We start from the raw sequence: 17,039 nt of genomic DNA, 5'->3' as shown, positions 1-17,039 counted from the left end.
AAATGAACTTTGTGATAAAATAACAGCTATTATAATATTCCAATGCAATTCTTGGAATACTTTAAGGCAAAATTCTGGTAAATTGATGCATATATTTTTAGTGGAATACTATAATTAATTAATATTGGGAACAATTTTAATCGTTATAATTCTCCATCATCAGAATCGGTATTCTTATTGGCTCAAATATTCAAATTTTACTGTTTCTGATATCAGTACTAATATATCTGAAATCTGTTGTGTCATTTTCTAATTACGAAACGAAAAAGTACATTAAACAAACAAACTATCAGTATTACGAAGTTACAAATTAAGGACACACATATCTCATAAATTTGCATAACACAGCAATAATAAAGCTCAAGACATGTACTGGTACCTATAATACATATGATGACTTCGTTGACTATGGTTCATATTAGGAGAAGGTTCATAAAGGCAACATATTTCACGAATCTGCTTCAAGGCAGGCAGAACCCAATTGTCACTTTTCAATTCCTCCACACACTTATCAAGCCACACAGTCTTTTGGGCATCCCTTTCCTGAAATGAAGAGAAAGTGCTTTCACATTATGAAGGAAGTACAAGCGCTGCACGTAAACAAAATATACCAAGGATATTTTCAAGTGGATAAAAGAAACATATAATTCTTATTCATAATTCTTATTCATTTTATAAATTTACAACACTTGTGTAGCACAAATATTAGTATTGTGGAAGGACCATACAGGTACACCTCACCAAATTATATTGCAACATGCCATGATGCACCACACATTGTCCATACTAGCCATATTAGGGGTGATGTGATCAGCACCACACTCCAATCACCAAAAACATCCAGGGTTTGCTCTCTGCACCCAGGATAGTTAAGCCTTGGAGCCTTTATGCAGGGGTAGTCAAAAATTCTGACCCAAATTAGACACATCAAGAATCAAACACTGGGTCCCTGTATGACATCCTGACATTTGCACCACTGCAGCTCTTATATTTAAATATCAGATACCAAATTGTGCCAAAGAGAACAAGAATGGTTCAATAATGCCCTTAATTATATATAACGCCAACCAGGTGGCTAAGTATTCTGCCATGAGATTGAAAAGTGAGCGCCATGTTGCCAAGGAAAGTGCTCAGTTATGTTGTCTGCTACATTGCATGTACTGGGTGGAACAGCATTCATAGCGTAATTTGAATAGAAAATGACGACAATGCTGGCAAGAGTGTCCTTATACTGTGCATGACCGCTGTGGGCTGTGCTCCAATCATTGTTTGTTACTATCTGAAGTTACTTGCCGCAGGTTTTTTTCCGCAGAAAGTGTTTTCCTGTTATGGTGGTATCTCTTGGCCAGCTTGGTCCCCGGAATTGTTCTCTTCGGACTACTACTTATGGGGTTTTCTTAAGCAAGAAGTATTCCAAGCACATCCTGCCAAGATATTTGGAACTAAAGATTGCATCAGAGATGCCATTACACGAATCCCGACAAACATGTTAGAACAAGTAATCGACAGCATCTGATGCCACTTGGAAGAATGTGTAGCACACCATGTGACTAGTTTTCCAGGTTCATATTCAAACATTAGCAGGTAAATTGCATTTCTTTCTGTATAATTGTGACTTTATTATTATGCTATGAACACAGCCGCACCCTGTATTTCACTGGCCTGGCCAATGTATCATCATCCAAATGGCAAACTGGCCCACAAATTCTAGAATCTTTCTCCCTCCACCTCAATAAACATCTATTCACTGAAAATTCATCCGCACACTTGGCCTGATAACTGTAATAGGTTTTGGCTTGGAGAAAAGAACTGCATATTTAGGCCCTGACATTATGAATGTCACGTGTATGAATAATACCTTTTCAGTGGTAAAAATAATAACAAAGTAGCAGAATTTTGCACTAAGTTCCAGGCTATTTATCAAAGTACACCAGTAAAATGGGTGTTGGGAGTATGTTGCAATGATTGTTGAAACAATTGTGATCTGGGCTTAGGCAGCAACGAGCACATTGTAAGTGGCGCGCCTGTTGGGTTGAAAGTGTATTTATCTGCTAGATTTAGACTTTTATTGTGAAGTTTTTTTAGAATAGTTTTAACTTTACTGTGTAACAGTGACAACAGTGCTGAGTGTCGGTGAAATGGCGAAGCCAGGTACAACAGGCAGCAAGCTATGGAATGTGGTAAGCAGTTAAAAGGAAGATTTCATCGAAATGGATGATACAATTATTCACTGTACTTTACTTTAAAAAAAAAGGAAATGAAATGGAATATAGTTTATTTTTGCACTCCCCTAAAAATATTGTTTTAAATGAAAGCGCAATATATACCATTCATATATGAAAAGGGGATACATTAATATGAAATTTAATGTATTCCTTTTTAAATATATGGTATATAGCACCCTCTCATTTAAAATAGTATTTCTAGTGGAGTTCATAAATACTATAGTTCTTTCCCCTTTTTCTGGCAATAATTTTCCCTTTTTTTGTCCTTCTTAAGAGGAATTTCTTTTCCCTTTAAAATCCAGTCTCTATTGATAACATATTATTTCAATACCAACTCCTTATTGACATCTCAAAATAACATGAATTAGAATGAAAAAAATAGAAATGATGCAGTTCACCCTTTAATTACCTGTGAACAACTGTAGTCAAGTATTTTGACATGGGCATTGAGTGCCTGGTCCATAATTTCTGTCGGCACATCATCAGAATGAGCCAAATTCCAGAAGAGAGTAAGAACCTGTTAAAAAATAGTGTCATTTATTTAAAATCAATGTAAGAACCTGTTAAAAAATAGTGTCATTTATTTTAAAATCAATCTATGTGAAGTAAACTATCATACAAAAAATTGGTCTACTTCTTACAGGATTATTTCAAATGGTAGCTTGTTTTGTTTACTTCTAAGGACAATCACAAATTAATTTTTGAGATGTTGAGTAAAAATAATTTAATCATTTGTATATAAAACATCAACAATAAAACAAAAAAATCACAACCATGAGTATTTACACAAATTTTATTAGGTATCATTGTCTGGAGCTACATTGAGGAAGTTGACGTAATGCTGTATTCTCTTGCAAGCAATGCATTTCACATTAGCAGTGATTATATCAGCACCTTCAAAGGCGGGAAGATTTTATTTTCCTTCATTATTTAGCATCACTTTTCTGCCACTTTGGGCAATTGCCACACCAGTGAGGATGAGTGATGAAATTGATGAGGACACTCATAAAGAACACACCCATGCCACAGAGGTTGGCTGAAAGCTGAGAAGTGGAAAGTGCTGAGCATCAACATCTTCCCAACTAAATTATGCTTTGCATGTGTGTGCCCTCCTGAAACTGCAGTTCGTGACCTATATCCCCGTAACTAATGATCAAAAACAGACATTTTTTTTGGTCATGGATCTCATTTGATGGACTATAAAGAAGGTTCTGTTTGAACACTTGTTCGAATCACATCGCCAGGAAAGCTCTATCTTGGATCACCTGAGAATTTGCCATGACAAGAAAGCAATAAAAATTGAAGAGACGAAAATGATTCATGAGAAATTTTGTTAAAAAGTTGAAAATCATGATGTCCATCTTAGTTCCTCATAAAACATGAATAGTAGAAATGACATGATCAACAGGGATTATTAATATTTCCTTCTCAATCCTCTGTATGTATGTGTGCGTGTGTGTATGTATTTATTAGGGCTGAGCCGATACCACTTTGAACAGATACCGATGCCCATACTTTCACCGATACCGATACTTTGAGAATTGCAATAAATAAAAGTGGTTCAAAATATTGATCAATATTGGTCTGTAAATATTATCCTCCAATTTTACTCATCAATTTTCAGTATTCCTCCATAATTTGTGCAAATAAAATGAAAGTTTCACTTTTGCATAATTTCCAGGATAATTCGACTCCGCGAGAACGTCACACCCTTCTATGGAGCGACCCTATGAAACACCAAAATGCAGGAAAAGTATCGGCTGGTATCGGTAGCTGTATTTCAACCGATACTTTCCATCGGTATCAGCTCAGCCCTAGTATTTGTATCAATATTGGGCCCGTTCCGAAAGTCGCAAGAGTTTAACGCATTAAACGAGTTATGGAAACTGGCCGTTCTATAAGTGCTTCCGTGCGTTTCGTGAGGTTCATTATGCTGTCCCAAAAGTCGCATTCCGTGCCTTTCGTGCAAGAACGAGATTCACCAAATGCACGGGCCAGGAGGCTGGTTTGTTCCATGAGAATCGTCTGCTCCTTGCAGACAAAGCGCGTGCTGATGGATTCAAACTGCACTAGTTCAGAAAATACATTATAATTTTAACAGAGACCGATATGAGGCAACATACACAAGATGAGTATGCCTTGACCGTTCTTAGAATGTGATTAAAATGAGTAACAGTGTTTACAGTAGTTTATTTTTGCCATAAGGACATTCCTTCCGCTGACGCCATGCGGAAACTTTCTCTAAACAAAACGCTGCGCCTGCGCTTTCGCCTAGTGTGTCCCATAAGTCTGTAAAATAACTGTTTTCACCAGATTCACGAGCCCAGTTATTTTCGTTGAATGCGTTCATTTCGTTAAGACTTTCGGAACGCACCCATTGTCCAAAACTGGATATCTAAAATTCATCCCATTCTGGATCCTTTTCACCTGCTTCCCTGCAGGCATAGCATACATCTGATAAAATGTCTCACACTGAAGGCAGACTTCCTATGTTATTTCTCCATTGGTTTCCACCCACACCAACAGCTATACCACCACCTTTAACGGCTGTTTGTGTGTGGCAATTATTTACCAATTCCCCCATTCACTGGTGATGGGAAGGGCCTACATATGAGGAATGCATGCCACTATACTCCCCCAGACTCTCCACAGATACCCAATAAATACCTTCATCATTTTTCTTTTAAACTTTACCCACCACCAATCATACAGTCAACAATGGCCAAGTACTTTCTTGTCAATGCCTGTTAAATATCATTTCTTTCTGAAAACACTGCAGTACCAACACCATATCTCTTCTTCTCTATAGTGAACATGCAGTCAGGCTGCAAAATATTGACCTTTCATTTGTTTGTATGGTAAGTGTTTACTGTCTCCTATTTGACATTTTTATTTCTTCATCAATATAGATATTTACACTGATCACTCCTCACAGCTAATAACTTGAATTTAATTTTTTCATGGTTTCTGGACTGAACCTACAGTTCCAAGTTGAGACTAAACCATTGCAACATGTCCATCTGGAATTGAAATGAGCCCAAGAACACTTCATATTCTTCCTCTTTGTAAGTTAAGTTAGCCACAAACTTTAATAAAATTTTTTTTACAACTTACCTTATGGGCCATTACACCATCCTTATCATCCTCTGCTAGCCTCCTGATCAGTTCCAGCAACTTTTCTCTCTGTTTCTTTGTGGCATTTGTCCAACTGGCCTAGAATGGTAAAATATAATGGTGAGAAAACTAATACCTTGAAATTTTGTAAAAGTTTGTTTTAAATCCACTTAAACTGAGAACCAAACTTTGTGAACCGTGTCTCAATCGGGGAGTGAACCCAAGCCCCTTATTACAAGGTGACAATGCCAGACAATACATTATCCAGGAGTCTCAACACTCATTAACATGTGCATCTGGAATAATCATTAATATTCATTCCCTCCTCAGATTTCAATCAATTTCAAGTATTTTAAAGTGATTTCCTTATCTGATGGTAATGAATAGAGGCATGCATATTTCGTTTTTGACGAAAACACGAAATGTGAAATAACACATTGTTAATGCTAATTTTTCATGTTTCTGAAAGGTGTGAGGTGCATTTTCCTACCCTGTTTTGTCACGAAATGATGCGAAATGAACTGCAAAATGCGAAATTGACTTTTAAACAGGAAATTTACCGTTTATATACCGAAGCGACACTTTCTGAAGTCAGAATTATCCTGAGAGTTATGCAATTCATGGAAAATTGATTAATTTTGCTGCAAACATTTGAGAAGCAAAAATGAACCTCTTTATACAGGAATAAACTTAATATTCTGGTAATGATTTAATGTGCTATTAGAAGAGATATGTTTATTTTGTGTAATAGTGCAGTTTTTAAATCAAGTTTCGGATTATATTCACATTTTTCAAACCAAAATGTAATTTTATATGCCACTTTTTTCACCGCTATAACAGTGAAATTTCATTTTATTTACCGCTTTTGAACCCGAAATTGTGTTTTTGTACCGAAATTTTGCTTTTTTATTTACCAAAAATATGTGCTTCTAGCAATGAATAAGTAGGGCCACATATTTATGGTGAATATCAAGATTTCAGTACAATAACTGGGCACATTTCAAGATCAAAAGCTGCATATTAAATGGCATTTCAGTGCTACAAATCGCAAAAAAAATCCTAATTTTGATTTAAAAACTATACTATTTTCATTTCTAACACGTATTTATGTATTTATGTAGTTTTCAAACTATGAAGTTTAATCCTGCGTAACAAGTCCATTTTTGCTTCTCAAATATTTACAGCAGAATTAACATGCATAACTCACTGGAGAATTGAAACTTCACAAAGTGTTGGCTAATAAAATCTAAATTTGATTTTTAACAGTTTACTTCACACTTGCAGTTAATTTTGTGACAAAACATAGAAGGAACATACCCTCTCACACCTTTCAAAAACATGGAAAAATGAAAATTACAGCATGTTATTTCACATTTCGAGTTTGTCAAAACCAAAATACACTTTTCTCTACGAATAAGGTAAAGTTCTAGCCTCTTCACCTTTAACTAGGCAAACAGGAGTCAAAGTGGGCTAGGTGCTTATACAAGTCAAATTAGCAACAATGTTGGCTTTCAGTACATTTCACAAGCTTCTTAACAGAACCATTCTTAAAGATAAAATGAAAGAAAAAGGCTGGTAAAGAACGAGAAAGAGAGACTAAAACAATCTGTCTTCCCAAATTTAGTTTTAATACCTCCTGTATTTTCCGAGATACCAACAGTTGACATGAAGTACCTATGCATTTTTCTTTTTGGCTTAGGCCAATTAGTATCCTAAAAACCACTCAAAATTACCTGAAAACACTCGAACAGATGGTCTAGCTGCTCGGGGGAGAAGTCCCATGCCAACTTTGCAAGAAGATCGTGCACATTTTTCACAATGGCTTCATGTTTCCCAGCCTGAGCAGCCCATATATTATCCAGATCCTCCAGAGTAAGGGCACGTTCCTTTATGATAAAACGAAGGATTTTTTCCAGCTTCTCTACATACTGAGGCTGATGCAGTGAGTCACGAAGCACAATTTGAAGAACTTTGTTTTCTTTAATCCATTTCTGCAACACAAAAAGATAAATAAATCAGTAAGAATTTTTAGTCTTTCATTCTTTATGTATCTACTAAAACTAGGAATGGGGCAGCTTAACAGGTACTCTTTCAGTATAGGTCACTACAGACATACAGGTTATGTCAGTTTATAAGTAAAATTACCAATAATATTACCCATCTAATGTATCTATGGTTGATTTGTTCTTTTAAGTCCACTTTATGCACAGAAAGGCTAATTGTGACTCGACCTAAAGTTTAAAGTGGGATCCGAATCACTGGTGCCTCCAGCAGGTATCGAACCTGGGACCCCATGATTACAAGAATATGCTACCACTGTGCCATCGGGGAGGCCCTAATGTATCTGCATTTTGTTGTAATTTTTATGGATATAAACATATAATCGCCATGCCCTATTTCTTCTTTTTAAGTAAATGTCTAACTATGTACAGTGGAACCTCGATTTTACGTTTTTCAGGGGACCAAGCTGAAAAAACTTAAAATGCTGGAAAATGTAAAATAGAGGAAAATTTTATAGCATTTTGCTCTATTGGAACCGTGAATATTGAATGTGGGAAAATGTAAAACCGAGGAAAGTAAAATCGGGGTTCCACTGTAGCATCTTTTGCATTGCTGTCATCTGGTAACACAGTTTTATTAACTATGTCAATGAACCCTTCAGGTAAGTCAAGGACTATTTGGAATTCTATATCGGATCCGTACAATATCAGTTATCAACATTGGTAATTTTTCCTAGGTACTTTATCAGTATCGGACAAAAATCCATATCGGTTCATCACTAACTAAAACTTCGGCATGGGACAGATTAACAAATACTCTATTGGCATCCGCCAATGCAGACATAATTGATGTATCAGTTAATTGGTAAAATTTAGAATCAAATATATCTATAAACATCTTATAATTAAGTGTGAAATTCTGCCATTTTCTTACAATCTTTATGGATAAAGTAAAAATCTTCACTCCCTACTTTTTTAATAGAAAATATATAAATATATAGTTTCTTTTGCATTGCAATCATCTGGTAAGGGAGGTCAATGAACCATTCAGGTTCTTTGGATCATTAGAATTTTTGACTGATTAGAAGAATATCAGTTATCGGTATGAGTAAATATTATAGTGGTGCTTATCGGTACTGGCCAAAATTTCTCATCAGTAAACTCTCTCGTGGAACAGCCCGCTCATGGCAAATGCCTTCACGGCAAGTTTCATGGTCAGTACAGACACAAGCAACACATGTCAATGTGGAACATCGAACTGTGTCATTCTCAAACAAAATGTGATGAATGCCACTTGACGCTTAAGTATAAATACCTCCCTACCAGTGTTACGACAAAATGATATGACTTCTCAGATCTTAAGACAGTTTCACACATTTACTTCAATATAGTTGAAATGTGAATGGTTAATGGAAGAAAAAAAAAAAAAGAGGTGCAAAAGATTATGAATTTCCCTGTGTTGCAAGTGGAAGACTTTTTTTTTTAAAAAAAAAGTTGATTATTAAGCAAGATAGGATCTGTAAAAAAAAAGTAAGTATTTACTTATACATTGCTTATGTAGAAACAAATTCAAGTTATGATTACTCAAACTGAAGTTTCTACTTTTCCACTGCTACTCAAATCTTCAAACTGTCTCGTTTCCATTCATGCATTTTTCTGTGTCATCAGAAGTTTGATATTCCCAAGAGAACAAATAAAATAACACTCCCATAAGCATAATGTTAAAATTTCTAACACTCTGACAAGCATCCAGTGCCAGACCTCCGCCTTCCACAGCTGGCTTTGTGTTTTGTCACCCCTCCCCCTTCGATGCTTAGGTTTCTTGGGTCTGAAGACTGAAACCTACATGACCTTAATCTAAGATTTCCATTCAAAAACATATCCACTTACTGCCATTCTTTCAGCTGTCAGCCATTCCTCCTCTTCCAAGCCGCTATGTCGATGGGGGTAATATGACACACTCGCTATCACTTTGTTCACTTCATTTAAAGCATTCATCTTGCCATTGAAAGATGAGATCTGGAGCAACCTACAAGTGAAAAATTGTAAAACTTTAATGTAACTTTACTTCTTATCATTCATATTACTCATGTGTCTAATATAAATCCATAACCTTAAGCTTTTTGTCTCCTTGTCATGCACTGTATAAGTTGGACAGATTATTGATTGATTGATTTGTTGTTTTAAGTCCATTTTATGCACAGAAAGGATAATCGGGACTGGACCTACAGTTTAAAGTGGGATCCGAACCACTATGTGCCACCCCTTGATTACAAGGCGGCAACGCTACCACTGCACCATCGGAGGGGCCCGATTGGACAGATTAATCGGTACTCTATCGGTATCGGCCGATATAGGCATACCAATGTATTCGTTCATCGGTAAAATTACCAATAATTTTACCGATCCACTATATCTATAAATTTGGTATGATTTGCTTTATTTTACTTCCCTTCTTGTGCCACTTTTGGCAAATTTGCAAAGATGGGGATGAGTGATGATATGATGAAATTGATGAATGGACACTCACAAATATCCATGTCCAGGCCAGGATTCAAACCCGGGACCCTTGGCGTCGTAGCGCGATGTGCTAACCACTCCGCCTTGGGGCCGGTTATATATATAAATAACTTTTAATTTAGTGCAATATTGTTAACAATTTTTATGGAGATGAACATACACAATCTGACAAGTAATGTCAAAACGTGTGCATTCTATCTGTGAAGTAATGCATTCATATTGTAGTGTGGTCCATAATCCAGAACCTGGCAACACCTCATGAACTTGCGATGGGCATGCTGGGAATTATGTTGCCATGTCGTGACGGAGGTGCAAGGGTGTTGTCACGTAATAGCTATGGAGCAGCAAGTGAACATCAAGTTTCATGAAAGACATTCTGAAAACTGCTTTTGGGAATAAACATTTCTTGAATTCTATTGTTGTGGAGGACAAGACAGAGCATTTTAACTACAGTTCTTGAACGAACCAAGAAATCGCAGCATAGAAGTTGCTAAATTTACCAAGAGGGAAGAAAATGCAGCTCGAAAAATCAAAGGTGAAGACAATATTGTGGTTTTTACGACAGCAAAGGCATTATTCATAATGTATTTGTTCCAGAGGATGACACTGTAATTGGCTGTTGCTATGCATGATTATGAAAGAGAACTGATCCTCTCCAAGCTGTTTCCAGAGGCAGGCAGTTGATTCCGGCTCCACAATAAGGCACGGTGCCAGGGAGCAGTGCTTGTCTGGGTAATTCTGGTCCAAAAACAAGTGAATCTGTTTAATCTACCTCTCTACTCTTCAGATTTATCCCCGTGATTATTTTCTGTTCCTGAAAGTGAAGCTGCTGCTGAAATTACATACTTTTGATGAACACAGGACCATCCAACAGGTTGTAACATCCAATTTTCAAGTCATACAACATGAAGACTTGCAGATGTAACGATCGTTGGCCAACCGTGCCAATTGCTATATTGATGCAGGAGGGATATACTTTGAATAATAAACAGGCAATGTTCAATTATTTTGTTTTCTTTTCACAATACAAAATCAGTCTCATTACTTAATTGTAGGACTGTGTATGTTTTCCATCCTGTACTTTTTTTAAAGTAAATATCTACATATGCAATTTCTGGTTCATTTGGTAACATACCTCTATTAAAGAGGTCAATGAACCATTTGGAATTTTATATCGGATTGGTAGCATATCATTATCAGTAAATTTTATATTGGTATTTTATCGGCAGCCACCAAAATTTCAAAATGGTTCATCCCTAAGCTGCTCGTCAAGTCAACCTTGCAGCAGGTTTTCGCATATGTAGTTCCAAACGTGCGCGCAAGAATATAGTTCCACTGAGACGGGTTCTATTCCGACACAACTGCATACTTGCAAGAAAACAGTTATTTAATTTGTAATATACAGACAAAATAGTACATCCATTAGCAGGTATGGACTTAATTGGTTGCAATCACTGTGCAGACGAACTTAGAACCGTAGATTCGCCAACTGCAATGTGTAGTGCGTTGAAGAGACACTGAAACTTTAGAGCGAGTCGAGCGAGACTGAATGCGTTGCAGAACGCGTGCAATCGGCGATACCAGTGTTGCACATCCCACTCTTTTAACCCTATGTTTATTGTAGAGCGGCGAGAATGGCTGAATCTACTGTTCAGCGCGCGGTTTTACCCTAATGTTATTTTGGACTTCGTCCGAAGGGAAATTTTCTTCAAAGACAAGCAAGTTGTTTTGAATGCATAATCCTCCTTGCGGCAACAAGATCAAAGTAAAACAGGGCATGAGGTGATTTGCCGTCAATGTGCGCACGAATTGTATCACGGGTGTTGAATGATTTGCTGTTTGAGTTTAGCAAGAGGAAAAGAGGATTGTTTGTTTTTTGACGACAAAAGAATCTCCGCGGTATTAAAAGATATCGCAGTGAGAAGAAACATGTTTATTATTTGGACGAGACGTCCTTCAACTCGGTGGGTGGGGGAAGGGGGAATAAAACATGGAAGGATACCAGCATGCAAAACCACGCCAGGGCTGAAGAAACCAACGATGAGGGGAAGGGGGAGGCTTATTGTTTCACCCACTGGCGGCAATGAAAGCTTTGTTGAAGGCGCATATTTACTGTTCCGCGCAAAGAAAGGGAAGGGTGATTATCCGCAAGAAATGGACAGACCAAGATTTGAATCCTGGTTTAGTGAAGTGATTCATAAATTGAAACCAGAGTAATAGCGACAGACAATGCACCTGATTGTATATATCACCAATAACAAATCATGTTTTTTTGGTGGTATAACTTGAATTGCGTGTGTCTTACAGGAACGGATGTATTGCGGACGAAGCAACCACGTTTTTCATAAATGTATTTCTTTCTAAACCAAAAAAAAAAAAAATTGTCATTAAATTCAAGAGGGCCTATCGTTGTTTACTTTTATCTTTGTTCAATTTTATTTTTGCGTGCTCGAAATATACACACACGCTCTCATGTTTCGAAGATATTTCGCATTTATATTAAGTAATGACACATTTATTAAATAATCTATGCGCAGAAAGTACTTTTAAAATTTTATGTTTCAGGAGACAAAGAGAAGCAAAAATACATTCCACTTGACATGCATGCGGGTTTTGATGTGTTGTGCGGTTGGCAATACTGTGGATTTTCTCAGTGTCTGCGATGTAAGCAGCTCGGCGGTTGAGGAAAGACTAACACGGAAGATTCTGAGCTCAGTTCTCGCGCGGATTGATACATAAAACCTGCTGCAAGGTTGACTTGACGAGCAGCTTAGTATATAGTATTAAAATAAAAAGACTCTAAAGTGTTATTGAAATTACAGGGCTATCACATCCTTGTCACCAGGATAACGCATCCTTTCCCATTACACTAATATTTATTATTGTTATTTTATAATCTTAGTAACTCCTGTGTTTGTTCAATATCTTGTCAAACCTGTTGCCATAGGAATTACGAACTGTGTTTTGTTGTGTGTTTTAGTTTCTGGTGTTTAGGAAAACTGAAAATGTGCAAATTATGATTTACTGTTGCGAAATCTTGTTAACCTGAATTGTAAGACATTATTACTTCACTGAAACAAATGGGAATTGCACATGTAAGTATTTTACTTGTAAAATATAAAATATGCTTGCTTCATCATCTTAGTAAATACTTGAATTTGATTTTTAAACAACGAATGAAGAAGTACTACCCATACCCTGAAAGGTATCTAGTGAATGTTGAGTGTCCTCATTTAAGTCTTCTGGTCTTCTTTTTATGTTCCTTTGTTCAGAAAAGAACATGTCAAAATTTTGGTGCATGAACATTGGTTTGAAATCAGTTGTTTTGTTAGAGTGTGTATTTTTCTGCGTTCCTAAAGTGTAATTGATGTTGAGACAAGCCCAATCCTATCAAATAATTTAATATTTCAGTTCCTATTATCTTGTTTTTAAACTGAAATACTGTGTTGCAATAAAAAACACAATTATGGGCTGAAACTGCCAATTGAGGATCAATATATTTTCTTCTTCTTTTATACCTGTTATTGTTCTTTTCTGCAGTCTCTGGCCAAAGTTGCTATTTTCATTGACATGTTTCTTCTTGTCACAAAATTGCATGGGACACAGGTTGAGAGGTGAGAGCTGGTGAGAAATATGTCGATGCACTAACATATATTGAAGTTATATCACACTTTAACTTCATCTTTTCATTCCTTCATAATTCTTGTTGTAAAAAAACAATTTAAATTCTTGGTGTATAATACTGTATTCACGAGTAACCATTGATGTTAAAAAAGTATTTTAGTTTCTAAAAGGATTATTTTATTTTATTAGAAGAATATGTTACTTAGCTAAGTGTTAATTATAGGGCTGAATCATCTGATCAGTTAGATATTGAATATTAATCCTAATATTCGGCGTTAAAGAGTACAAAAGTTTGTGCTACTGGGATAGATAGTGCTACCATATTTTGTTCATTTTTATATTAGTTCAGTGACCTTAATTAGAAATCATTGGATTATTTTAATATTAGTTACGTCGCAATTTGTGATTTTGATGGAAATTATGTATAAGAGTATGGATAAGAAAATATTGCGAAGCGTAAGTAAATCATCTGTTGATGAGAATGAATCTCCAGTGCTTCCAAAACCCCGATGAGTGGCAAAAGAAGGAGTCACTACGCCCATACCAGAATGGCAGAAAGTTAAAAGACCCCATCAACTAGCGCCAGCACGAGCACTACCAGAAGTAGAAGGAACCACGCCACCTGCAGCAAGACAGTACATGCCTGACGAAGCCACCAGATGGGTGATGAAATTGATCGCAAAGAAAATTTGCTTGGAAAAATGAAAAGTGAACTTATCAGAGTAAATTACAACTATCATCATCACATAAGAAGTCACAAGCTGTACTGAAATCCAATTGGATCCCAGAACCTGTGAACTAAGGAACATGAAGCTGTTTTCCAGAGATTAAGAAAATCATCTGTGATTGAATCCGAAATTTCCTAGACTGATACAATTCAACCAGATTGACATTAATTTGGATTCTTGTTCGAAGGGGGGAAAAAGAACGTGTCAAGGCTAAAAGGTAAAACTCACTAAAACTTTGCAAGAATTGAGTTGTTCTATCATCTATCCTTCCTAACAGGCGAAATTATCCCAAAATGTCAATAATCCTCTTACTTATGTGTTGAATGATGGCTTGTTCCTGTATTCTGGCTTCAACACACATCACTAGAGGCACATATTTTTGGTAAATAAAAAAGCAAAATTTCGGTACAAAAACGGAGTCAATTTCGGGTTCAAAAGCGGTAAATAAAGTGAAATAGCGGTGTTATAGCGGTGAAAAATTGGATGAAAAGTGGTATATAAAAAGACATTTTGGTTTTAAAATTGTGAATATAATCCTAAATTTGATTTAAAACTACACATTCCACAGAATTAACATTTCACTTCTAATAGCACATTTATGTAGTTATAAGAGTATTAAGTTTATTTCTGTGTAAAGGAGTCCATTTTTGCTTCTCCAATATTAACAGCAGAATTAATCAATTTCCGGGAATTGCATAACTCACAGGATACTTCAGACTTCAGAAAGTGTCGCGTCAGTATATAAATGGTAAATTTCGTGTTTAAGAGTTAATTTTGCTTTTTGCAGTTCATTTCGCATTATTTCGTGACAAAACATGGTCACAAAATGCATCTCACACCTTTCAAAAACATGAAAAATTAACACTACAATGTGTTTTTCAAATTTTGTTTTTTCGTCAAAAACGAAATATGCATGCCCCTACACATCACTATGTACTTTTCTGAACAAGGCATCATTTTCACATTTGTAGCAGCAGTACACTGAACGCCATGCAGTATAGAAGTCATCTACATTTCTAACAAATTGTTTTCATTTTTCATTTGCCAAAACAAGACTACAACATACTGTTGAAACTGAGCTGCCAACAACAATCAGAATATATTATATTTGCTCCAAAACATACCATAATAATTTTTATTCTCCATTATCTATTTTACAATGCATGTAATTTTATAACGTAATGATTCAGCAATTAAAACATTACACAAAACTTGCAGAATTGATAAATATAAGGAAAATAAATTCTGCAACATATTTATTTCTTTTTCCTTTAGAATGACCAAATATTTCAAATATCACTTTTAGATAACCTGGTACAATGCAAAACACTAGATTACTAAATCATGTGAGCTTCAAGAACTTAATAAAATTCTAAACATATATTTCAAGTCTAACAATTTTAACCTGTGTGTAGTAAATTTATAGGTTTGCATATAACCTGAAATATTTGCACAGGAATGACAATTACCTGAGTATCATTTTCAGTCTAAAAATTTCTAAGTTTTTTATCATTTCTTCTTGATTTGGTACTCTTGAAACTAGACATTTTGCTGCTTTGATAATTGATGAAATGGCATCATTTTTTGATTCATTTTTTGCTTCTTTCTTGAGCTCATCATCAGTGAGATTATCTAGAATAACTGGAACCATTTCCTGAAGAAAGAAAAAAAATATACAAGGATCAACTGAGAAATATATATCTCTCTTTCATTTCTCTTGTAGTTTACGGCTGTTACAAACACAAAAAAAACAAAAAAATTTGTTGTAACATTTCAGGAGATCATGCACTCCCTACAGCAAACATTTCTTTTTAGTTTGATCGAACGTTGAATAAAAATTGTGCTGCTATGTTCGTAACAGCTGTAAACTATAAGAGCAAAAATTCTACACTGCAAGCAATGCGCACATACAAAAAAATTTCATTATTTTACTTGGTTTTTCCTACATCTTGTATTAATTGCGAAGAGGATGAATGATGAACTGATGAAATTTGATCAGATGTGAACCACCTTTTCAGGTCCATGCCACCATCTCCCGCAGGCTATAACTCTGGAAGTATTTCTTGGAGGAACAGAAATTGAAATTATATCAAAGATAGAATAGTCCATAAACCTGGCCACAAACATGTGTAATATTGTTCAACTTTCCCAAGAATTTAAATAATCTTACATAATTCCTCACTAATTCATGCATTATTCTTCCCGATCACAAAATTTCCAATAAAAAAATACACGAAACTAGTCATAAACCAGAAAAGAGGATACTAACTACATAGCAATACTTACAACAATGGGCATTAGATATTTAACTATCGTATGGACTGTTAACATTTCATAACAGAGGCCAAAGGGGCGAATGAGAGCGTATATTACAGGCACAGTAAGGTTCTTCCCACTTTGAAAGCGCTCCAGCAAAATCTGGAAACCACCCAAATTGCCAAACCTGGAAATAAAGAGAAACACATTTTTAACTACACACCCGTGAAAGAGAGAGAAATAAAAGAATTTACTTACAGATAATGTTAACTACCTCTTGACATGTTCCTTTACTTAAATTTAATCTATATCCTGTTTTATTTATGGCAATGGGATGAGACAATCCTATCGACCAGTGGCTTGTTCACTGCAGTTAAGTCAACCAACACAGTGAAATGGTCAACATTTTGCTCTGTTGGGATCTACAGAGCTGTCCTGTCATGGCCCTAGGACTGTCCTACAATTGTCAGAGGTGTGGTACGGTTGGTGAACTATTATGTGGTCCTCCCAGCTAGATCCGAGGGATCCGCTGACCAACGACAGGTGCGGTCCTCCATTCATATTGGGGGTTT

At 35.9% G+C, this 17,039-nt stretch overlaps 1 protein-coding gene across 9 annotated transcripts in view; it reads right to left on the bottom strand.

Annotated features, from left to right (window-relative positions):
* faf (ubiquitin carboxyl-terminal hydrolase-like faf) overlaps positions 1 to 17,039 on the bottom strand; it is a 193,390-nt gene that overhangs the window by 138,347 nt on the left and 38,004 nt on the right. For all 9 annotated transcript variants that reach the window (XM_083129933.1, XM_083129939.1, XM_083129937.1 and 6 more), the window contains exons 6-12: positions 16,498 to 16,654; positions 15,681 to 15,865; positions 9,230 to 9,368; positions 7,073 to 7,330; positions 5,340 to 5,438; positions 2,635 to 2,742; positions 380 to 543 (exon numbers count right to left, since the gene is read on the bottom strand). In XM_083129933.1, coding sequence (XP_082986059.1) covers positions 380 to 543; positions 2,635 to 2,742; positions 5,340 to 5,438; positions 7,073 to 7,330; positions 9,230 to 9,368; positions 15,681 to 15,865; positions 16,498 to 16,654 — 1,110 coding nt within the window. The remainder of the gene's footprint in view (positions 1 to 379; positions 544 to 2,634; positions 2,743 to 5,339; positions 5,439 to 7,072; positions 7,331 to 9,229; positions 9,369 to 15,680; positions 15,866 to 16,497; positions 16,655 to 17,039) is intronic.

Source organism: Lepisma saccharinum, chromosome 10 (genome assembly GCF_977018435.1).
Source record: "Lepisma saccharinum chromosome 10, izLepSacc3.1, whole genome shotgun sequence".
In the NCBI taxonomy this organism is placed as follows: domain Eukaryota; kingdom Metazoa; phylum Arthropoda; class Insecta; order Zygentoma; family Lepismatidae; genus Lepisma; species Lepisma saccharinum.
This window is presented reverse-complemented; position numbering and strand designations above follow the sequence as displayed.